The sequence below is a fragment of the Phragmites australis genome, chromosome 8 (genome assembly GCF_958298935.1).
Source record: "Phragmites australis chromosome 8, lpPhrAust1.1, whole genome shotgun sequence".
In the NCBI taxonomy this organism is placed as follows: domain Eukaryota; kingdom Viridiplantae; phylum Streptophyta; class Magnoliopsida; order Poales; family Poaceae; genus Phragmites; species Phragmites australis.
In genome coordinates, this window is record NC_084928.1 from 34178242 (window position 1) to 34202855 (window position 24614).

Genomic DNA, 24614 nt, shown 5'->3' on the forward strand with positions numbered 1-24614 from the left:
CGGCCAAAAGGAAATGGGCCCTCCTATTCTTTTTTTTTTCTCTCTCTCTCTCTTTTCTTTTTCTTTTTTTATGTATATGTGTATATAGACTGGTGCAAATATATGACAAAATGGCATGGTACACAACGAAAATATCAAGATAATTCCTATTTGTCAAACATGAGAAGTTAGCATGTTTGACTGGACTAGGTCAGAAACGTCAGCCTTCACCCTCTCTCTTCCTCCTCCTTCACATTCCATCGGCCATATATAGTACATATATATCTGTACACGGTAGGCAGCAAGCAATTAAGCAGTTAATTAATATATACTACGAGGTGTTCATCATCGTTTAGCCAAGCTCTCAACATATATATCTATACAACAACTCGATGTACCATTCATATTAGAAACTAGAGCTTGAGAGAAGCTAGGCTGAGATTAGAGGTGAAGAGAGTCGGGGAGGATGAGAGGGTTTGAGAGGAACGGAGTCCGGCAGTACAACCGGTCGGAGGTGCCGCGGATGCGGTGGACGGAGGAGCTGCACCGGCAGTTCGTCGAGGCCATCGAGTGCCTCGGTGGCCAGGACGGTGAGCCTCGCTCGGAATACCTTCTCCTCCACACATGCATGCATGATTTGATTTGGATCCATAGTTTCCGTTTCTTTTCTAGGAGGTAATAGATTAAGCTTTTTCTTAATTTAATTCATCTTGTGGTTTTGGGGTCTCTATCTTCTTAGTTAATTTGTAGGTTGTTAGGCAGGAGTGTGTTGGTGCACTACACCGGGGAAGGGAAAGAAAAACACGTGATATGCATGTGCTTGCATGATGAGCATCCATGAGATTGTTTTGCCTTTCTCTTTTGATGTGTTATATACAGGCGATAATAGTTCATAAGGTGATTCAGACGTTTCTACAGCCAGTGGTTATTCTTGAGAATTTATGCACAAGATATGAATATACAAAGCTTAGTAAGTTAATTATGTACGAAATTTAATTTCATTAGTTGAAAAAGTTAAACAACTTTCAACTCGATTGGATCTCTCTCTTTTTATGAAACTTAAATATACGCGTTCTTTTGAAATCTCCCTCCGGAATATATCTTTTTGATCGCATGCTGCTTAATTGAGTGTGTTCTTAATTTACATATGGTTAACAGACACACACTTCCTATTATATTAGAAGTTACTAGTCATGTATTCATGTTCATTATATTTTCTAGTATAAAGTAGCTAAAGCGTGTATTGGCAAAAATGCACACAGTTGTGTCAGAAAATACTTTGAATACACACACAATTAACTACAGTAATTATGTTTTAGAACAGCTGATCACAGATCTATCATCTATGGAATAATAACATATATTGACACATTCTTATTTTGCACTAATTATTGACACTCATATCACGTCAGAACTTAATTTGGAGAGATCATTCTTCAGAAGTAGTATGGTGTTGAGATCTCGTTTTCTTCTCTTGCAGAAGCAACTCCGAAGCGAATTCTTCAGTTGATGGGCGTGAATGGAGTTAGCATATCTCATATAAAGAGCCATCTTCAGGTACTTCTATAGACATGATTTGCTTGTATCTGCCAGAATATTAGTATATACAGCAAGTACTTTTTTCAGCTTCTTATGCTAATTCTAGCTATTTGAACAATGACACAACATTATTGTTTCTTCAAAATATTTTTTGATCAGATGTACAGAAGCTCTAGCAACAGCAGTACCCTTCAGACCAGCCTCCAGAAATTGACAACAACCACTCCAAGCAACAGCAAGCGCGTGTTTGTGAACCGTGAAGATCATTGCGCTTATGCGTCACAGGATGGAAACACGACAGCTTCAGACAAGAACATTTACACTGTGCTCCGTACTTGCAGCCACTCATCACCATACCGAATGTGAGTGTGAAGCGCTAACAATTATAATTACTTCTAAATCTTCTAATAAACAGCAGAACATGTGTGTTCAAGTTTTTAAAATGAACTTCGATTTGTACTTGCAGACCATCGCTAGAGGAAGTATTCAGAAGCTGGGAACAAAGTAGAGCGCGTGTTCCTTGGAACTCCAAAGTCCTGACAACAGAAAAGGTAATTAATAGGATTTTTCCTATATATGTATGGAGATGTAAAAAACTATGAACAGATGCAGACAAATTTACTCAAACAATGCATATTTCTTACATGCATGTACCATTCCCTAGAAGCTATGCATTAGGTGGCAGGCTGCCAAACTGCCGAACTCCCATACTGCCGTGTATTGACTGTTTAAGCCCTACATTTGGTCGAAGCCCATGAGTTAGATAAAAATGTGTCTGAAATGTCTGCATAATTTTTTCTAGACGAACGCTTCCAAAGTCGTAGTTTGATTAGCAAGATTTACTTTGATGCTCCTGATACTTCATTGTCACACCTCACCCTCTGCTAGCTTATGCTGCAGGCGATTAGACCAGGTCACACTTCCAACAAGAAACCCGAGAAGCAATCGGGCTGCGACCTGACGCTGTCGATCGGTCTGTGGGAGGACGCGAGCAGCGACGCCGACAGCTCGAGCACGACCAGCGAGGAGCTCGCCGCACCGCCAAGGGACGAGGCGTTCGGCTCGTCTCCGGCAGCAGGCGCTCACTGTGCCGCCACCGTGAAGGAGGAGAGTAAGCCGGCTCTGAACCTGGACCTTACCATCTCGTCGTCTTGGCTCGCCTGACGCCGGCGCTGTGCATGGCGGTACACGTACATACACTCGCGTACAGTTATATGGATACATGCAGAGCAGACTGTGTGATCAGAGGCTCCAGGCGATTGTATATTATGGCGTGGTAGCCTGGCTAGGTTCTCCGGATTTTCGTGTCCTCCCCTTTGCCATTCCACTCTAGTTTTTCAGCTTTGTAAAATTTTCTGGTCCGTAGCAGATTAGAGATCGAGGCTTCAGACGAGGACAGGTGAGGAATTTTGTCTCTTTTTTTTCTTTCCTCTAGAGAAGGCACTGTCTACCTGAATTTCTCACCTGTCATCTTCTGTACTCTTCTATTTCTGATCGATTTGTCTAGACTCTTAGAGAGGAGTATGGATGTTATTAGTGGTAGCTATTTCAGTAAATGGCAGATGATAAATATACCGCGATTGCTCGCTAGGTATATTGACTTTTTTTATTTTTATCAATCTCTTTTTTCTTATACGTTACATCATATCAGTTTCTATTATGCATTTCTCGAGAACTGCTACTATGTACTACTAGCTCACCACGAAAAATGTGTACTAGTCAATGCGATCTCAGCTCACCATACAGGGGGTGGAGGGTGTTCCATGAACAAAGACATGTATTCAATTCTTTCGTCCAATCCAATCCAAAGCTGTACCAAACGAGGCCTATACCAGTGGCAAATGTCACTCCAACCATAATATTTATGATCTAAGGCGTGAAGTAGCTGTGAGCGCCTGCCGTATCAACATAGAAAATCTCCATCTGCGACCACATAATTTATAATTAAGCTGTCAATGTCTTGCCCAAGGATATGGAGGAAGATATGTGTATTGTTTTGTTAGAATGGTGTTTGTGCATTGTTTCATACTTTAGAACAGTAGATTTTTGTGTCTCGCTAATTCTGAGAGTCGTATGGGTGAAATAGCTCTTGGTGCTTGCCTGCTTATCTACCTTATCATACAACGCATCTCCCATCTCCTGCAGATTATGGTGCTATATGGGTCTGCCATGTGCGCGGCGGCATCATTCATATATGGTGTTTTAGTTGCCATAGGATTAATGCAGATTTTTGTTCGAATTAGTTAGAAAGCAGCTTCTTATGCTGTTAGCAAGTTATCTACCTGCTGAAGATGGCAAGATTTTTTGGTTCTTGGCGTGGTACCGGTGTACATACGTTGTAGTTGGAGGCTTGGAGCTCTGCAATGCCCAGCAAATATACAACGAATGTTCTTGTGCCAGTTTACCAGTCTCCATATCAAGATTTTGGATCAGTTGACCTTAGTTCTTACAAGCAACGATTTTTACATCAGTTTGTGCACACTCTCCAAGCTTTGGTCACCTTCCATTGGATCCAATACAGAAACTATCACTGGCTTGTGGAAGATCAATACCGTATTCAACTTGCAGGTCATCTGTGCACATTATTCAACTTACTGTGAAGGCTTTTTTTCAACCTCCCCTCTTCGGGCCTCCATCTCTTAAACTCTGCAAACATTGTGCTTTTACCAAAGAAAGTAGGTGTGGAAGCAATTATAAATTTTAGGCCGATCAGCCTGATTCACTTCGTGGCCAAGCTCGTCTCCAAAATTCTGGCTCTTCGGCTTTCACCCCACTTGGACTCCTTGTCCTCACTTGCCAGAGTGCTTTCATCAACAGCATTGCATTCACCACAACTACACGACGGTTAGAAATACGGCTACAAAGCTCCACAAAAGTCGCACCCCGGCCCTTCTATTCAAGTTGGATATCTCAAAAAAATTTGATTCGGTTAGGTGGGACTACATGCTTGATCTCCTCACCAAGCTAGGCTTTCCTCAAAAGTGGAGGGACCTTATCTCGATCCTTATTGGGACCTCCACCTCTCGGGTTTCTCTCAATGGTATTCCTGGGACCTTGATTAAGCACGGAAAAAGGCTAAGACAGGGTGATCCGCTCTCGCCTATGTTGTTTGCGTTTGCCATTGATCCACTCTAGAGGATCCTCTCCCTCGCTTCCCATACGGGGATACTCGGGAGTCTTGGCGGGAACTTCAACGACGACACAATAAGGGTCTCAATGTACGCTGACGACACAGTGATAGTCATATCGCTGACAACCCATGACGTGGCGGCGTTGGCTTCTATCCTTCACTCATTTGGGCAGACCTTGGGCTTGGAAACCAACTTCGCCAAAGCATCGATCACTCCAATCTGGTGCGAGGGTTTGGACCTACAAGTAATTCTGCCAGATCTGCCGGTGATCATTTCCAACTTCCCTATCACCTATCTTAGGCTGCCCCTCACTGTTGGTCGCCTGAGGATATCGATGATGCAACCGATGGTCGATAATATTGTCGGAAAGATGTCTTCTTGGAAAGGGAAGAATATGACACCTTCAGGCCATCTGGCCCTTGTCAAGGCAATGATGACATCCCAGCCCATCCATTTCCTGTCGGCGATCAAAACCTTGGCCTCAATCTGGCACCAGATTGACAATGTGAGGAGGCAATTCCTTTGGACAGTCTGCGAACCCATCATGGGAGGCAAATGCAAGGTGACTTGGAAGAAGATTTGCAGACCTTTTGCGCTTGGAGGCCTCGGAGTTCTTGACCTAGAGTTCTTCAGTAGGGCACTCCGGCAGCGTTGGCTTTGGAATGCATGGGGAGAAACTCAGAAGGCTTGGGCCGGTGCTCCTTTGCCATGTGGCAACTCGGACCATCTTCTCTTCGCAGTTGCCACCTCCATTTCTATCGAAAGTGGAGAGAAAATCTCATTTTGGCACTCCTCGTGGGCTTCGGGCCTGAGGCCAAAGGACCGGGCGCTACTTCTTTTCGTGATCTCTACTTCGAAGAGATGCTCTCTAAAGGAGACGATGCGCTACAAAATGTGGATTGCTGATATGGCCTCCCTGCGGCATGTTTTTCGTGTGAGCACATCCTCCAGTGCATTTGGCTTTGGACGGCTACACGTGGGATGACCCTTCGCCCAAGGGTTCTGGACTTCATCTCTTGGAAATTCTCTAACTAGGGAGTCTACTTGGTGTGATCTCCGTATGCCACAATGTGAGAGGTTCCATCCCCACTGGACTCAACAGGCTCATTTGGAAGGCTTGGGCACCGCCGAAGTGCAAGTTTTTCATGTGGTTTTCCATTTAGAATCGACTGTGGACTATTGATTGCCTCACTCATAGAGCTCGGCCCTGCAATCCTATTTACACGCTGTGCAAACACTCTCCTGAGTCATGTCTCCATTTGGTGGCAGAATGCCCCTATACTAGGAGGGTCTGGTGGGGCATTGGCAGGAAGCTGAGGTAGCCAGCCATCTAGCCAGAGCCATGGCCGCAAACCCAGTTAGTCCTGGAATGGTGGATCGTCATAATCGATTGTATCCCTCTCTACAGAAAACCCTACGGTCAATGGTTATGTTGGTTTCTTGGGAGGTCTGGAAGGAGCTAAACAAGCACAATTTTGACAAAAAAAAAAAGTCAGCTACGGATGTTCTTAGCTTTGTTCTAGAAGAGACGGGTATCTGGGACTTCACGAGGGCGCACCACTTGGAGTGCTTTGTTGCGAGAGATTAGCCTCCATCATCCCACCTATCCTTTGCAGGTTTTCTTTTGGGGGAGACCTCGGCTTTGGCTGGAGGTGAGGTTTCTCCCCTTTGCCCCTATTTTAGTTGTAATTTCGGCCTGTCGGATCTCTCTCATTTTCAATACAAAATTAGCAGCTCTCCTGCCAGTTTGGTTTCAAATATTGTACCATATAGTACAAACTATTCTACCATATAGTACGTACAGAGAAAGATGAATGTATGCAAACAGTACTGATTGCTCTGCGCCCGTTGATATATAGCAATACGCCAATGACTACAGAAGCTCTTATGTCTGATAGCACACACACACACGAGCTACGCTATATATAGCAGTCAGACGATAGCCCAGCACACTGGACAGGCACTGCTAGTGCCTGGCGTCCTGGCTCTCTGCCACATCTCCTACGTTGAACTGTGCCGGCACAATCCTGCCAAGCAAATCCTTCAGCCGCTTGTCCTTGCGCCATTTGCACACCTCCTAATTAGTACTAGGATTTAGCAATCAATCCACAGCCTTCCTAATTACTGTAATAATCTTCCACCGGAGCTCCACCTCTTAATTAATCTGCACATCGATCCCTCAATCACCACCAATCTCGAAGCTTTAATTTCCCTCTTGAACCACTAACCCACCTGCCCCTCGCCAGATTACCGCCATATCCTCAAAAAGTCCATCCAACGCCGGCGACCACTGCCCCCTTTTCTAAAGCACCACTCTGGCTGCCTAAGTTCTCAGCAGTCGGCACCGGTCTCCTTTCCTGCTGCTGTGCTGCGGTAGCTTATGTCGAGGAGGACATGAGGCTTGCTGCTGCTCCTTATCTTGCCCCTGAGGTGGACCACTCTAGCTGCTAGGACTGTTAAAAACGATTGAGACCCACGAGCTATTTGAATTTGACTTGTTAAAAGCTCAATTTAAGATTGGCTCATTTGAAATTCGAGCCGAGCTCAAAGCTGTGAGCCTAAACAAATCGAGATCAAAGCTCGTGAACCTCTTGTTCTATTTAATAATTTGACAATTTATATGTTTACTTAAGAATAAAGAATAAAATTTATAAATCTTGACTGTTAACAAGTCTACTTAAGCATAGTCGAGCATCGGTCATCTCGCTCGAACTCGGCTCAAGCTTTTGTCAAGCTCGAGCTTACCATGCTAAACTCATTTGAGGCCAGCTCGCTGACAATCCTATTAGCTACTCTCCAATTGTGCACATGCTGTCGCGGTCACGTACACCATTTCCGCTCAATGTGATTCCGCCTATGCGACTGGCGGCGATGTGGCTATGTTAGTCGATGTGCATCGACTCATATGATCAATCGATCAGCTGTAAACTCTGTCTGTTCTTTCTCTAGAAGTATACGCAGGGATTGATTTGCATTGATCTCAAAGTGTATATATGCGGCAGAAATTAGAGATAACTCTCCAGACAAAATAAAGCAAGTTTAGATTATTACAACCTAAAACCGAGATTTGTAGTAGTTGTTGGCGGACGTGATCTCCTCGACGCGTATGGCTCGTGTGCGCTGGGCTAGGCTTGTGCCCGTGCATTTAGCACGTGACAAATCTCTCTCTTCGGAAACTATTAGATGGAATCCATCTCTCCCATGTAAGCATAGGATCTAGAGGCTTACTATTATAGATTGCTATATCTGTATCATTTATAATTCATAGGTCCACCAAAATTAACGGTGTAGAATTATCTTTTTTTATTTTTCATGGAATTTCTAACCCTTGAGGGGATAAATGTGGAGACTCTTTTTTTGACCATTTATAATCTAGGTCCACCAAAATTAATGGTATAGATTTTTTTATTTTTTACTATTATAAAATAGAATTTTCTGACCCTTGAGATTGAATGTGCAAGCTTTTTTACCAATTACTGAGATAATATCTCTACTAGTTAAAAAGTTTTTAAGAAATTCTTTCGTCTGCACCCCACTTCCTTCGTCCGCCCCACACTTGTTCGTCCGCCCACGTCTTCGTCCTGCATTCCGCGTCCTCCCCTGCTCCAAGTTTTGCCTGTCTCGCTACATTCGCTTGATGCCACTCCGCACCGCAATCCAATCGTAGAGATTGTCACCGAGATCGCCGGATCCGCACCGGAATCAAATCGTCCTCCCTGTGCCTGATCGAATCCTGGGCACCATGAGTCGGACCATCTTCCTGGGTCCCCATGTTCTCTCGTCTTTCTCCTCCCCCGTTGCTCCCATTTGCACCACCGCCGCCGCATCCCATCCCTCCCACCTCCACCACCGCTGTATCTCGTTCCCATCTCCCTTCCCTCCCGCCCCCACCACTGCTGCAAGCCATCCCCTCTCACTTCCCTCCCACCTCCACCACCATTGCCATCGCGTCGTGTGTGGCGACGCGGCCGTCTCCCGCATGAGATCCAGGGCCGCCCCTGGTGCTCGATGGAATGTCCTACCACCCGCCGATGCCAATATCAGACACCCTCTCCGACACCTTTACTGCCGTCGTCCTCCACTCCTCCACCGACAAGCCCGACACGCTCCCACCGGGCAGGCTCTCGCCGATCTCCCCGCTCCCGCACTCCTCCAAGCACCCCCACACTGAGCTCCTCCGGCTCCGTCTCCCGGGCCCACCTCGTGCCTGCCTTGGGCCTCGCCTCGCGGAGGAGCCACTCCGGCGAGATCCTGCTCCCCTCAGGCGCCCCTCCCCGTGGCGTGCGCCCAGGCCACTACTACACTGGCTCAGGCCCCCTCATCTTCACCTCCGTCACTAGCGCCTGCTCTAGCTCTGCCACCTCACTGCTCACCAATGCGCTCTCGACAAGGAACATCTGCCCCTCCGGTCGGCTCGCCAAGCCACTGCCCTCCTACTCCACCGCCACCCCGCCGCCCCCGCCCCCGCCACGACGTGCTTGACTTGGGCACCGCAAACTATAGCCACGAGAGCATCATGCGCTCATGTAACGAAGGCGGTGCGCCCACCGAGGACAACACGATGGTCAGGCGAGCCATGTCGGCCGCCGACTCGAAGGAGATCAAGAAGGCCGAGAACGAACAATACAAGAAGGGATGCTTCGAGAAGGCGTTGAGATTGTACGACCACGCGCTCACCATGTGCCCCGACAATGCCACATGTTGGGGCAACCATTCCACCACACTCATTGGGCTCTGTTGCCTCGGTGAGGCTGTCAAGGAGTGCGAGGAGGCTTTGTGGACTGATCCGTCGTACGGCCACGCGCACCAGCGCCTCGCGTCCCTGCATATAAGGTGAATGGATTGGTTATTTGCTTGGGTGGGCAGCACAGAGATCAGTTCTCTGGATGTGTGGCTTTAGTGCCATCTGTTTTCCTTTCTCCTTTTGGCATTGTCAGTGAACGCAACTTCTTTTGCAGCATGGACAGTGATTTTCCTCGACGATCTCAACTAAAGAAAAAGAGAGAGAATTGCTTCGGTAATGTGTCTACAATTTGAATCTAAACTTTGCCATTTTTAGTAGACCTTGCAAAACAGTGATGGGGTAGTTGGTTCAATATTGGTAGTTCACAAAAGACTATTTTTACAATAGGATCAATGTTTTCATGAGTACCTTACTTTACAATGCCAGGCATCCATGTGGAACTTGGTTGATCTGATCATTGAGCACTGCCTTGCGTGTCACTTCATTCCCTTCATAGTTCGAAATTGGGTCATGCTGATATATTGTGCTTTTGTTGTGACTGTTTTTGGCAATCTGGCGGTAACAACTTTCTTATCTCAGAATTGGAATTAATGATCCCGATCAATGAATTTTTTTTTATTTGCAGTTACATACATGTATCTATCAATGCATCTCAGTATCTCTATCTCTATCTCTACTACTTAAAATATATATAGTGTTTCCCACACCCTTCTGTGTCCTGCCTCCCCGTCCTACCCTCTCCACATTTATTCCTGACAGGTGGTCACTCTTTCCCGTCCAATCCCAATCCCGCGCCCCTCCTAAACTGCCCAACATCACACAGCAAAACATCTCCCAATCTGCTCTTCGGTCTCGAAATGTAGTCAGTTAGCTATTTAGATAATCTTTGTGCTATTGCTATTGCTGTTATTGGCATATCCTAACAAACAAAACTATTCATGTTTGTTGTTGTATTATTGACATGACATAACAAATAATACTATTTATATTTGCAATCGATCAGGTTAGAACTAAACAACTAAACAGACATTTACAAATTGCTCCTACACAAGAGAGGTGAGAATATTGTGAACTGAATCCACTACATTTTTTTATATCCAGGTTGTTCACGTTACTTTAGTTTGGTCCATCTTTGTAGAGGTTTCAGTGATTTAGTTGGCTTTCCATATATTTTATATTTTATCTCTCATGAAATTGGCACATCGTGGACCTCGTATAATCATCATATTCTATCCCACATCTTTTTCTTTGGTGAGGTCTGAATGCAGTTGCCACTTGTTTTTTCGCTTGATCTTCAGTTGCTCCTGAAATGCAATTTACAGTTTCAATATCATTCAAGCTAACCTGATAATTTCTTTGATTTGCAGGAGTCTTTCTGCATACTAATCGGGTGTCTACATTTATTTGTTCAGATTGCAACAACTAATGTTCTAGATCTTGCACGATTAATATCATGTCCTCATCTTTAGCTCCTGTTAACCGTATGCTCCAGATGAGGTTAGTGATTCTAGTTCGAAAACTAATATTATGGTATGGCACTAGGTTGTGGGTCTGGGATGCAGCTTGCAAATAGATATGAATTGTTTGTTATGTAATCATTATATATTTTAGCAACATCTCTGGAGTTATATATCATATTTTTGCATGCTATGCTAGCAAATATTTGTCTGACCTTATGAGTTATCGATGCTGGAGGCCTTTGAGTTTTCATGTACATTATCTTTTAAAATTTGGTTCTGAATGTTGTAGCATGTGTAGATAATATGCAATTTTGTTTTGTAGTTACATGTTTTCAACTCTGTAACTTATTTCCTAGGCAACATTAAAATGATTCTATATATGTTCATCTCAGAACTTTCAGTCACCAACAAATTTAACGTGGATTACTGGATACAAGAACAATTTGTTTTTACTTTGGGGTGAATAAGCTTCTGCACTATGTATTATTGACCATTAGAAGTCATTTTATTATCATTAAAATTTGGCACCAAATTGCTTAATTAGGTGTATGTACCGAAGATAATTCTGAATGATGATACATGCCATTAAAAAGAGTACGTCAGATAAGCACATCACCAATGGAAGTTATTGCTGCACCTAAAAAATGATCTTCGACTTTGGTCAAGACCACAAAACAGTACACCTTCGTTAATTTGTTTTATGTACAACAGAACAATGGACAAATCTATGCATCATGCACTAGCTTGCTGATTAAATCCATTATATTAAAATGAAGTTGCACAAGCAACAACCAAGTAGATTCACTGATGTTTAGTTACCCAATGAGGCTATGCTGGAGATATTGCTAATTAAGCTAATGTGTAGCGTGAAAATATTTGAGCCCTGTTGCAACATGCGGGCACATAACTAGTCTAAAAAAAGTTAATTAGGATGCCAATAGACTAAGTCAGTAGCATTCGATTGGTGCGACCAAAGTTGCAGCAGAGATAAATTACGTGCACAATAGAAAGAGAGAGAGAGAGTCAGCATCTTATTTTAATCCTGGTGTTTTAGTTAGGATCAGGCAGAGTTAGTTTCGTCTAATCTATTAGTATAGATAGATGGTAGCGATTGTTTGTGAGGACACTGTGTTGTTGTCCTCCACCTTTGTCTAATCCCCTGGTAAACCCTCTTCCCATCGCTTTGGACCACAGACAGTTCCAAGCTGGCGCACGAGGTGACCACTTGTCCACCTCAGCATGTCAACATGATTGAGTTGCGCCCTTTCTCTTCAACGACTTCATGTCCCAGCAACAAGCCCAAGCGATGAGTTTTTTCTATTTATTTTAATCTTTTTTATTTTAATATTTCAATATTAACCCTATCAAATTATATTTCTATAAACTAACCCCTTTAATCGTGCCAGTCATTGTAGCGTGACAAATGACTGTTGTCACACCACCTATTTAAAAAGTTTCTACTAATGTGACAATATTGTCTTGAGCCACCCACATTGGCATGGTCAAAAGGTTAGTTTCTAGAAATATAGTCTGGAACAGTTAGTATTAAAATATTAGAATAAAAAGTCAAAATAAAAAATATTCCAACCGCAATGCCCTCACCTCGCCCCAGCCCTTCGCTTCCGCCACATCGGGTTGACCTTTTCCGCGCTAGAGTTGAGTGACATACGCCTCGCCCTACCTCGACAAAGCTACGTTGACGTCCACACCTCCTCCAGGGCCAAAGCTCTGTTCCGCTGCTATTCGATTGCTGTTGGGGAGAGAGAGAAACTTTCTAGAGATGTCGATGCTTATCGTGACCAGTGTGGCCGACATCTCAGTGGATCTCCATACCAACGTGTACCCACTCACCGTCAAAACTTCCTCAAGCTCTACAAGTAAGCATCCCCTACCGCCTAAGGCTTGGTCTATATTTGGGTTCGGTTGAGTAGTTTGGGTAACACGGTTTCTATTTGTTGGTTTACCCTATATCCCGGCGCATATATCCTCTAAGGATTCTTAGACGATGTCATGTTAACATATTTGCCGTGACATGATCTTAGGTGCTTCATGAAGGATACCATCGTGATAGGAGGACAAGGGGGAGGTTTTAACCGTGCACAAGATCCCGCCATATTTAATTTTTAGCTCTAGTTCTATATTGCAAACTCTTTTTTTATGCCATATAGTTCAATTAATTATAGAATCGTACCTTATGCTAAAAATATAGTAGTATAATGTCAAAAAAACAAAATCCATATCTAAATTCAAACAATTCATTGATATCTCCTCTCAATTCTCCTTTTGTACTGATTAATATTCCTTTTTCTGAAGAATACAACTAATTGGTGTTCCAAGCGAGAAGAACTCCACGATGACCTCCACAGGTATGCCTCTTGTTTCTGGCACCTTGCAATACACAAATATCAAAGCGAACACACAAACTATGGCATAGATGCCAAAAACAGATGCGAGACCAATGGACCTGTTAGCACAGAAAGGCTATATGTGATGACGATATCACAGATTCATAATGTCTGCCCATATATCATTGAGCACATGGCGCGGGCACTAGTGGGGTAGATTTTTGCACACATAATATTTAGATATTGGTCCAAATCCCATGGCAAAGATGCATAAATAGACACTAATGCTCATCATTGAGATAATAGCATGCAATTCAGTGCTCAGAGTCACAATATTGACGACTAGAACAACTAGTGATAATAGCCGGTATTGTAACCAGCAGAAGTCACCTTCTCCCTGTGCGCCATAGCCACATAGCTACACCAATGAATGGTAGCATCAATAAGGTTGTAAGAGCACTTATAAGAATGAATGCAGAAGGAGAGCTAAGACCGATGCTTGCAAGAACAACTCCAACCCAGCTTGTTCAAGCATCTCAGGAGTGTAGTAGAGAATGCCATTTATTCCAGCAAAATGTTGAAGCATTTGTATTCCAATAGCTACAACCAATGCACGTTTTACCCAGCTGTTAATAGACTAGTCCACCTTGTGTCTTCAAAAGCATCTTCATTAGATTGAAAACCCTTTTTAAGATCAATCTTATTACTCTTGATCTCTCTTGATCTAATTCTTAGGGAGAACAAATTTATTGACTAAAGCAGTAGCTTGGGTGAACTTGCCACCTAAAGAAACATCCGTTGCCGAGTCTGTGAACTTTGTGCAACTTGATGTATACTGTTGAAATATTATAATATATTAACTAATAATAAAATTTGTGCATAATTGTTAAAAAAAAGTCACTATTGTCCTTAAAAAAATAAAGAAAAGAAAAGAACTTTAATGTATAATGTTTAAAATATACGAACAAGTTGAATTAAGAAGCTCTCACTTTGCGCTACTTTAGTAGCCGCAAGTCACTATTGCTGGCTCCAGATACCTTAAGTGCCTCAATTCTGATTGCAATTTAGAAAGTAACTTGATTGGCTGATCAAAAGACCACTTCTTAGTATCATTATAGAGACTTTTGTACGCTATAATAAGAGCTCGTTAGTTTGGTCAAAAGTGTAGCAACTACAACGAAAACATGATGATATGAATTGAGATAGTGAATAATAAAAGAAAACATAAACTATTAACTAGAATTGAAAACATTATCCATACCTATAGTTTATTGGATAACCATGAATACCAGCTGGTAGTGATTTCAGTATCCTATGAAGGGGTGGCCTCTTCTTATCTGTGTCGCGATGACCAAACTCCACAATTAGTGTGACTAACTCTAACAGCCGCCTCCATGGTGTCCACGAAGAATCGTCGGAGCGAATCCGATGACCTCTCTTGAATCCATCTACCAAAGTCATGAAACCACATAGCATAATCAACAGAGTAACGCGAGAGGCAAGCAAAGAACCATGGGTGGAGGCCCAAGCAGGGGACGGTGGCTTAGTGATCCTCGACCAATCTGTTTCACCAATTACTAGTCTTTTTGCATGCATCGAGTAGTGGAAGAACCAGCGAGGAGCTATCTATTGCTCGTGCTCCTATAGACGAGGTAGTTGTAGCATAGCGAGCGTTGAAGGTTTCCTGTCGGCCTCGTGTGGAGCGGAAGGAGGTGGCAAGAGTCTGGCTCTTACCGACCCTTGCACACGAATGAGGAGTGGTGACTTGGTTTCTAGCTAGCCATCGTCGAAGCGCATATAGGAGGGCCGACAACATCGTGGTCGGACGTGGTGACTATTTAATATGACACGTGGGAACGACCAAATGGGTCGATTTGCCCAGGAAGGAGGCAGACGGCTTCGGGCCCACCATCTTAGATGGCGACGATGGCCTCAATTCTAGACCAGAACTGCCGATCCAAGCACCACCCGATTCGTTGTCATGTGGATCTATCGGTATAAATCCTCCCGCCACCATCTTCGTCGTGCTAAGGCTCACCAGCGTCACACCGTCACCAGCGACACAAGTTGTGCAAGCAAGTGGGTTTTCTCTGTTTTTTAACGATGGTGTGAGGGGAGGATTCGGCTGGTTTTTTCAACAACGGTGGTAGAGGACAATGCACGAGGAAGAGTGACAAAGCTCCTCCCTTATACGATAGAGATCTAGATAGAGCAACGTCGAATGGCCACGTCATATTTCGGCATGACGTCGTGGCTGGTTTGCGCCCGGTCCATCCGTTCGTGCCCGAGTCGGTCTGGGACGCAGCGGTCCATCGCTGAAGGGCCTATTTACTCTGGGTCGCTAGACGAGCCTCCCCTCCGCGCCGCCCTTCTCTTCTCACGGCTCGCCCCTCCTCGGCGGAGCTCCGCGGCGTCCACACCTCCTGCAGGGCCAGAGCTTAGTTTCGCCGCCGTTCGCTCGCCGCCGGGGAGAAGGGGGAGTTTTCGGAGATGTCGGTGCTCATCGTGACCAGCGTGGGCGACATCGAGGTGGATCTCCACACCGACCTGTGCCCCCTCACCACCAAAAACTTCCTCAAGCTCTGCAAGTAAGCACCCCTGCGCCTAGGGCTTGTTCTATGTCTCGCTTCGTTTGAATAGTTAGGGCAACGCGGTTTCGAACTGATAATTTATCCTATATCGAGTTATTGAGTAGGCGAATTTGGCGTTGCAGGAGCACGATTGGTTTTATTGTATTGTTAGAGTTGTGCGGGGTGTGGATTGTGTGGATTGTCTGTTAGTTGATGGAGCTACTTGATAGTGTGATCCTGGATCTATTGCTGATTCACCTCTAGTACTTTTGTACTTGTCGTATTTTATTTTCAAAAGTTCGGTCAATTCCTTTTTTTTGCGATCTAAAAGTTAGGTCGATTCAACTACATCTGATAAGGCTGAGTTGAAATTAGGTCAATTCAGCTACTGCACCTTGATAGGACTGATAGAGACACGCCTGCCATTTTAGGGGCCATCAGAAGATTGATTTCTGATGCTTAGAGTACTTGCCATTAATTTCTATGACATTCTGGGAGGTGAATTTAGCTTATACTGTGATTCCTACATGTTTTCTTCCATCTTATATTCAATTTGTGTCATTGGTGAAGTGTTCCAAGATTAAACGTCTGGTTGCTCTTTTGTTATCACAGAATAATGGATGATACCAGTTCATGAACCTGAGATGATTATTTAAGATAATTAGGGTACTGATTTGCTGCTCTTATACTTTGACTTACCAGAATGAAGTATTACAATGGGTGTCTGTTCCACAAGGTGGAGAAGGATTTCTTGGCACAAACTGGGGACCCAACTGGAACTGGGACTGGGGGTGATTCTGTATACAAGTGAGCACTTCTTTTAATTAAATTTCGAAATGTGTCTTATTCATGCCATTTACTTCCCATCTAAAGTTCTGTCTCCCTGTTTTGTTTGTCGAATTGCTGAGCTCTGAACCATATATTTGGCATCCTGCATCATAGGTTAACTAGCATCTTTGATGATTACCATGCATGGATAGTCTTGATAGAAACCTTTCTTATTTCTTTGTTGCTGTTTCACATGTTGTCAATAGTGGTTGCTAAGATATCTCATTATTACCAATTGTTATAGACATGTCTGAAAACTATATATTGTTTCCTCAGATTTCTTTATGGTGATCAAGCTCGATTTTTTGATGATGAGGTCCGTCCAGAGTTGAGGCATTCAAAGACTGGAACTATTGCTATGGCAAGTGCTGGTGAAAATTGCAATGCCTCACAAGTACAGTACCTGCCCAACTACATTGGTTATCAATAATTAATGTTTCATTTTCAGGATCTCATTGCTGGTTCTAACCTTCCATTAATGTATTTATTTTTCATGTTTTTAGTTCTACATTACCTTGCGGGATGACGTGGACTACCTTGATGATAAACACACTGTAAGTAGTACCTTATTCCATTAACTGATAAGTTTGTTCTTATGAACAGAATTCCTTAATATGCAATGATTTGTTTGTTTGTTCTGTGAACCATAGATGTTTGGGGTGGTTGCTGAAGGTCTCGATACACTGACAAAGATAAATGAAGCTTATGTTGACAATAATGGAAGACCATTCAAGGACATAAGGTGAAGTATTGATTTATGCCTTAGTTACAACATAAATACCAAAGTTCACTTCTTCTCCAGCATCAGTTTCCTTCTTTGTTGCCTTTTCTTTCCTGGTTGCTGACCTTTTGCAAAATAATTCCTGGCAGGATTAAACATACATATGTCTTGGATGATCCTTTTGATGACCCTCCTCAGCTCGCTGAACTTATTCCTGAGAAATCTCCCACAGGAAAGCCACGTGATGAGGTAATTCGAGTATTCTAATCGTATTCATTTCAGTAATATGAGATGGTGAGTCGAAGTTCACCAATCTTAATCACAAGCCACAGCTCACAGTTTTTTTTTCTTTTTAACATCTGTTTAGAGTTATGTTGGCTATCAAGAATTTCTATATATTTGTCCATGTACCTGTTTTGAGTTTTGATTTCAAATTTCAGTCGTGGCAAACTGGCAGTTACTGAGTGTACTATTATTTTGTTTTCAACTATTTCCCTTTATATATCTGTGGACCTGTTTAGAATTTTGATTTGAATTTCCGCCGTGGCTGTTATTTAGTGTGCATTCATTTCATTTAGGATTGAACTCCCCCCCCCCCTGGTTCTCTGTATACTGACATGCGCTACAAATTGAGCATGTTTCAGCCCTATGAAAGAGGTCATGTCTTGAATGCCATAGCAGTCCTGTCAACATGAATATGTTATGATATTCTCATGTTCATTGTGAATGCACAGATTGCAGAAGAGCGCTTAGAGGATAGCTGGGTCCCTTTAGACGAAACAGTGGCTCCTGAGGAACTCGAGGAGATGATCCGCTCTAAAGAAGCTCATGCAAATGCAGTAATCCTTGAGAGCGTAAGTGCTGGTGCCAAATCAAAGCAACAGCTTATTCATTAGTAATTTAGTACTGATATCATGTTGTGACTGATTAATAGCTTTTGTTTGTGCGCAGGTGGGAGATATTCCAGATGCTGAGATCAAACCGCCGGACAATGTCTTATTTGTTTTCAAACTCAACCCAGTAACACAAGTTAGTATTTGTTCCTAATTGCTTGCCTTTAAGTTTTCCACTTCTTTGGACCTTTTCTTAATGTATTCATCCTTATTTGGTGGAATTATCTACATTTTCACATCTCTTATTCATAGAAATGTCTTTTTCTACTGCTGTGGCTACATTGCCGATTATTTTAAAAATCAGAACTGAACTTATCAAATTCTATAGGCCTTTAATGCTAACAACTTTGCTGAATAAGTAATTGTGTAACTTTCATCATTTTGCAGGATGAAGATTTGTATACAATTTTTTCTCGTTTTGGAACTGTGACATCGTGAGTGTCTTTCTTAACTCTAATTAATGTGTGCATCTCCTTGTTTAATCTCTTCTTTCAATTCCATATTCCTAATTCTTGCTTGCAGAGCTGAAATAATTCGTGACTACAAGACTGGAGATAGCTTATGTTATGCTTTTATTGGTATGTTTTATCCCTAGAAGACTTCTTATTTCTTACTATGTTGACATACTTTGAGAAGGCATGGGAGTGTTACAAGTACCATTTTGCTATTTGACTAGAGCATCCTATTTCCAGTTTGTTCATTGCACAGTTGTATGTGTTGCACATGTATGTGTTAGTCCTCTTAGATCTGTCATCTATGAATAGGCAACAAGGATTGCTGATTGTATAATGGCTAAACAGGAGGTGAAAGGACAACAAATGTTAAACAGAAGAAAAAAAAAGTTAGTTACTGCACATCCTCTAAACTCTAAGGTGTTGTTTCTGTTCTTTTTTTAAAAAAGAAAAGAATCTGAGTCTCCATTGCATGCTCCTAAGAAGTATAAATCTCCCATTGTTTTCTCTTGGTTCCGATTGTTATAGTGTGAGAGACATGTTTGGTGATAATATCTGTGAAAGAACTTGTTCCACCTGATTAATTATGCATAGCTGAGTGGCCTAATATGACATGCTAAGAATTTCTCTTGATGGTCTTTTATCAGAATTCGAGACAAAGGAGGCTTGTGAACCTGCATATTTCAAGGTCAGTAACTCAGATTCCCATGTGAATGTGTGTTTAAAGTAGTACTATTAGCATTTGTTTGCTGGCATACTTTAGTGATTACTCTTCACTAGTGAATGTCACATTTTTGTTGGTACTTTGATAGAACTTTTCCTTAGGTTTGTTTATGCCCAACGATTACTATATTGATTCTCATTTGGTATTTCCTTCATGAATAATCCCAAAAGAACATTGCTTACCCCGTGGTATGGTTGTAGATGGACAAATGTCTGATTGATGACCGGAGGATCCATGTTGATTTTAGTCAGAGTGCTTCAAAGCTGTGGGGTCAGTTTAGGCAAAGCAAAAAAAATGCAAAGAAAGGTAAAAGGTCCTTTACCATAATCTTGTTATATTGCTCTATCTCGATCGAAAGTTATGTAACTTCAGTTTCTCATCCAACCATTCTCTTGATAAAACTTATATGTATGATTCCATTCTTCCTAATTGCAGATGGGTGCTTCAAGTGTGGTGCCCCTGATCACCTAGCCAGAGACTGCGACCAAGATGAACAGAAAAACAAAGGCCCAAATTATGTTTTGAAAGATGAAAACACACAGCGTGGTGAGAATCACCGTCGAAGGTAACTCTCTACCCTTCTTTCTCCTTCCGCACAAGAATCTTTGAACATTATCTCATGCTTTGATAATCCACTCTCATTTTGCAGCTATGATCTAGTCTTTGACGAAGGCGTTGCTGAATATTCTGATAAGAAAGATAGTGAAAACGGTCACAGAAGAAAGATTCAAAGAGTAGATGATCAAAGATCAGAGCTTCCACCTCGGGGTGATCATGATAAGAATAACCGTGAGAGAACTCACAGTGATGAGAAAGGAAGTAGGCGTGGCAAAGATGTCGACAGGAACCGAGGTTGGAAACATGATGACTACCACAGTTACAGTAGATCTGGTGATCGAAGCTCTGGTAGATTCGATGATCGTGACTATAGCAAGCACCATAGCAGCAGCAGAAATGGGAAGGGTGAGGAAGATTACAGACGACGGGATAAATCTGATGGTGAGCGCCGCCATAGAGGAGATGATGGCCATGAAAAGAGTTATCGTCACAAGAGAGATGAAGTTGGCCACAGGAACAGGAGCCCAGACAGTAGACATAGAAGAGAAGATGGAGGACGCCGCGAGAGAAACCAACACTCTGATGATAGGTCCTGTAAGGAGAGAAGGCACAGAGATGGTAGATAGATTTATGTACGACTGTCAGTTTTGTGTCGCTTGCTTTCCACCTATGTCGCTACAAACTGACACATAAACATGTATTCTTAGCTCAAATTTTTCTTACTCAATGTAGGAGCTTGAGTGATAACGAATATCTAGTACGCTTATTCTCACGTATATTTGACGCGACATACCTGTGTGGTTAATCCTTCATATTTTTCTCAACACGATTGGTCAATCCACCATTTGCGTCTCGATAATTTCGTTTGTTTCTGCACGGTGGAATTTGAGCTGCAGGCTGCTTCCACTTCACATACTAATGTGGCATCCAATCCTATTGGGCTACAAGGCCGGCCCTGCAGCGCCACCAGGAGTATTGTATTACGAGGCCCACGCGGGAGGGTGTTTGCAGCTGTACAAGCAGGGGGTGGGTGATAGTCCCACACTGCTGACCCAACGAGATTAGCCAACAATTTCACTTCTTATGGGTTGGCAGATGAAAGCTTGAAACTCAAGTAGCTGCGTGGTGAGCACAAATCGAACTATTCTTTCGCTTTTTACTAAAGAAAAATGTTCAGTTTCGCTGTTGTACTTTCTTCAAAGATTGGAAATTGTTTTGTTTTTGCTGTTGTATTTTCTTCAATTATAAATGCTTTTTACTTTTTACAATCTTTGATATATAATTTTAACTCTGGTTTTTTATTAGAATATAGTTATAATATCTAATAACAATATAATGTTATTTTTATATTTTATAAGTTATTGATGATCAAAATAAGTATTATAAGAGGAAGGAGTAGCTTTTTGGGACAGTATTACGAGGAGGGAGTAGCTTTTTGTCCTTGAGGCAGCTATCAACTAGCCTACAGCTTGATGTGTTGCTCACTTTCTGCACTCCTTATTGCTTATTTCTTCCTAGTACATAGCAAAAATCTTCTCTTGTCTTTTTTTTTTCTTTTTTCTCTCGCTCGGCTATAACAACTAATCTTTTCTTTTTTCTCTCTCGATCGTCTATGGCAAAAATAATGTTGAGGGCTCAAAGGGCTTCCATGTGCTGCAAAGCACATCCCCGCATCCGCTCCTGTTCACATTATATTTTCGAGGGAAGTACCTCTCTACCTATGGGAGTATAGGGTCCTGCAGTTTTAGAGTAAATAGCACATTTGGTGTCAAAAAACTACGCAATTTAGGAAGGCTATAGGTTCATATTTTTTTAAGATGAAAAGAAGTTTTATTTCGCAACTTTGCTTGGGAAGCCATAGGTACCGTGTATCAATCACTATATACTAAAGTGGCCAGACCCATGCTACTGTAGGTACTGTAGCAGTAGGCTCTGTATATGTGTATATATGTATAGGTATATATGTACACGTATATATATATATATACGTGTACATATATATGTGATTTTTTCCGGACATTCTAGAAAAATATCGAAAAACTATGTGTATACATAAAAGTACTATTGTTTTCTCTATAATTAATTGAGTGTGTTTAAACATTAATAATTCCATAAATAAATATTGAAATATACAAAATTTATGAACCTAATTTTTTTAATCTTTTTTTCGTGCTCTACAAAGCAAAATAAAAATGGACACGATATAGGCGCGCCAATCAAAGTAGTTACATTTACAAACCACAGTTCACCACTGGGGATACCAATTTTATAAGAAGAGTTAACAAGAAATGAAAGAAAGCCAAACATCGGCCAAAAAAACATACATGTATGGTCAATCATCGACAAGCAACCTCAGTGAATCAATAGCAAAAACGAGTTTCTTTGGAGCACTCATCATCATCCGCCCAGAGCCGAATAGTTCTGCATTTTCTTGATCTGGTACAGGCCCTTCACGCGGATGAACTCCGAAAGACACCGATCCTCCTCCTTGAGAAGTATTCGCCACTGCTGTAAAAGGGAGATGATTCTGTATATTAGTACTCTAGGATCAGATACTTATTTATCTCAGAAAACCCAATCATTCCTATTTTAGAATGATATTTTGTCACCAATACACACACACACATCACAATCAATAAAAAAAAGTGAAGAACAAATGGGCCTGTTTGCTTTCAGTTTCGGCACATGAACACGTGCCCTCTCTTTTCTTCAAAGCAGGCTGCCCCAAATTCTTCTCCTTTCTCTTCAACTGGGCCAAGCCCAGTCGGCCCACACTCTCTTCTTCCCTGTCGCACAAGCCCAGCTGGCCATATCATCTTCTTCCTCACGATCTCCCGAGCAAAGCCATCTCCTCTCCAACCCAAGCCGCAAAATCCGCATGAGTCAAGCTCGGGTACAAAGGGAACATCATCTGGAAGTTGTCAAACGGGATCAGCCGTGAATCCTCAGTTGAATCCCCTCCATATCCCTATACAAGTCAAACTCGAATCCTCATCTATTCCAACCGAATTGAATCCAGCTAGCCCCAAATCCCAACCGAGTTTGATCTCTATCTCTTCATTGTAGCCGCCTATATAAAGGAATCAATTCGTTTCAGATTGCGGGGGGGGGGGGGGTAATGGAGAAGGGGGCGAAGCCTTACAACCACACAGTTTATTAGAAGAAAAAACCAACAAAAAACCTGACAACGATAGAAAAAGGCCGGGACGACCACTTATGGTGACTTACCACAACACACCTACAACTTGCAAACGACAAACCCCGACATGAGTCATCGTTGCCAGGCTTGTCGCTATAGCAACAAAGCAGCTCATACTTCCGACGGCGGACCTTAACCTCCATCTCCTCGTTGTTGCACCCAGACACACAACTACCAGACAATCACAAGAAAGAGCCTGCTGCATGTCATCATTGCCAAGCTTCATCACACCCCACAATGTAGTAGCTCCAACTTCACTCGGCATACTCCTCCCACCCATGCCAGTCTTCCACTGTGAAGCATGAGGCATTTTCAAGAGGGTAGAGGCCTCGTCGAACGTCTTAGCCCTGTGACTGACCAGACACCGTAAGCAATATGGCACCTCCAAGGCGACACCTAGAGGAAGGAAGCGACATCGAAGACACCGCCATCGCCCATCCAGAAATTGGACAGGGTTTTCACCCAGAGAGTACCGTAGGATGAGTGGGGGAGGCACCGCGACAGCACCCCCATTAGGGAGAATGGTTCCCGAGAGCATCATCATTGTCGGCACCGACGAAATTCTAGGCTAGGCTTTCGCCCGGAGCCTTCTCACCCCCTCTACTACGAAGATCCATAGCCTGCCACCGCCCACCGCTGGCCCGTCGCCCATCATGGCCTCCACCACGATCGCATTTGTCCACCACTGTCGCCAATGCCTCACACATAGCCTTGCCGTCATAGTCACCACATGCCTATGGCCTTGCCATCACCATCACTGTGCACAAATACAGCCTCTACCGTCGCCATCACCATCGATGGGCTCAGTGACCTCCACTAGTCATCGAACTCGCTAGCCCAAGACGCCAGGAGCATATTGCCCCACAGCTGCACGTGAGGTGCTACCACAATGCCGTCCTGGCCACCAAACCTCCACCGTGAGGCAAGTCCACCTCCCCTACATCAGTGTACTCGGATAGGTCGAGTCGCCTCATCCGTGCCAGGCATCGCAGCCCCGCAGACACGCTGAGCATGCCACAAGTGCATCACCACCGTGACGGCTGTCGGAGACCTCCAGCCACCCGACCACCGTGCGCCGCCGCGACCCACCACCAGGATGCCCCCGTCGCCAATCTGGTCATGGTGGCGAGCACCAACACCGTGCATCACCGTCGCGCCGCCTCCCACTGGCCTAGCCCCATATCCAACCACAGGCCACCCGGATCTGCTCGCTTTGATGAGCCCCGCTAGAGATCAGGCCGGTGACCTCAAGCTCTGCCACCGTGAGTCGTCGCTGCGGATGACAACCCCATCGGGGGGAAGCCCTGCTGCCACTGTCCTTGCCACTACATGGGCTTCCAGCAACCGGCTTAGGCAGCGGCGAGGTATGAGGGAGGGGCGGTGGTGCCGGGGGCATGGAGCCGCCCGAATCGCCCCTTGGGAGTGACATGTGGGTAGTAAAAGTCTCACATATGGCTCCTCCCGTTCTTGT

General features: G+C 43.5%; 2 protein-coding genes across 2 annotated transcripts; both read left to right on the forward strand.

The window, feature by feature from the left end:
* The first annotated feature begins 262 nt into the window (after positions 1–262).
* On the forward strand, positions 263–3108 carry LOC133927200 (myb family transcription factor MPH1-like). Its single transcript, XM_062373554.1, has 5 exons — positions 263–569; positions 1460–1536; positions 1678–1880; positions 1985–2069; positions 2419–3108. Exons 1-5 carry the CDS (start codon positions 446–448, stop codon positions 2680–2682), a joined length of 753 nt encoding a protein of 250 aa, XP_062229538.1. The 5' UTR covers positions 263–445; the 3' UTR covers positions 2683–3108.
* Positions 3109–15502: 12394 nt separating this feature from the next.
* LOC133927202 (peptidyl-prolyl cis-trans isomerase CYP59-like) lies at positions 15503–20717 on the forward strand. The gene is made up of 14 exons (XM_062373557.1): positions 15503–15786; positions 16471–16575; positions 16873–16990; positions 17100–17150; positions 17247–17338; positions 17467–17566; positions 18052–18171; positions 18269–18346; positions 18598–18644; positions 18733–18788; positions 19310–19350; positions 19587–19692; positions 19822–19951; positions 20036–20717. The coding sequence occupies exons 1-14, from the start codon at positions 15689–15691 to the stop codon at positions 20568–20570; spliced, it is 1677 nt and encodes a 558-aa protein (XP_062229541.1). The 5' UTR covers positions 15503–15688; the 3' UTR covers positions 20571–20717.
* Positions 20718–24614: the final 3897 nt, after the last annotated feature.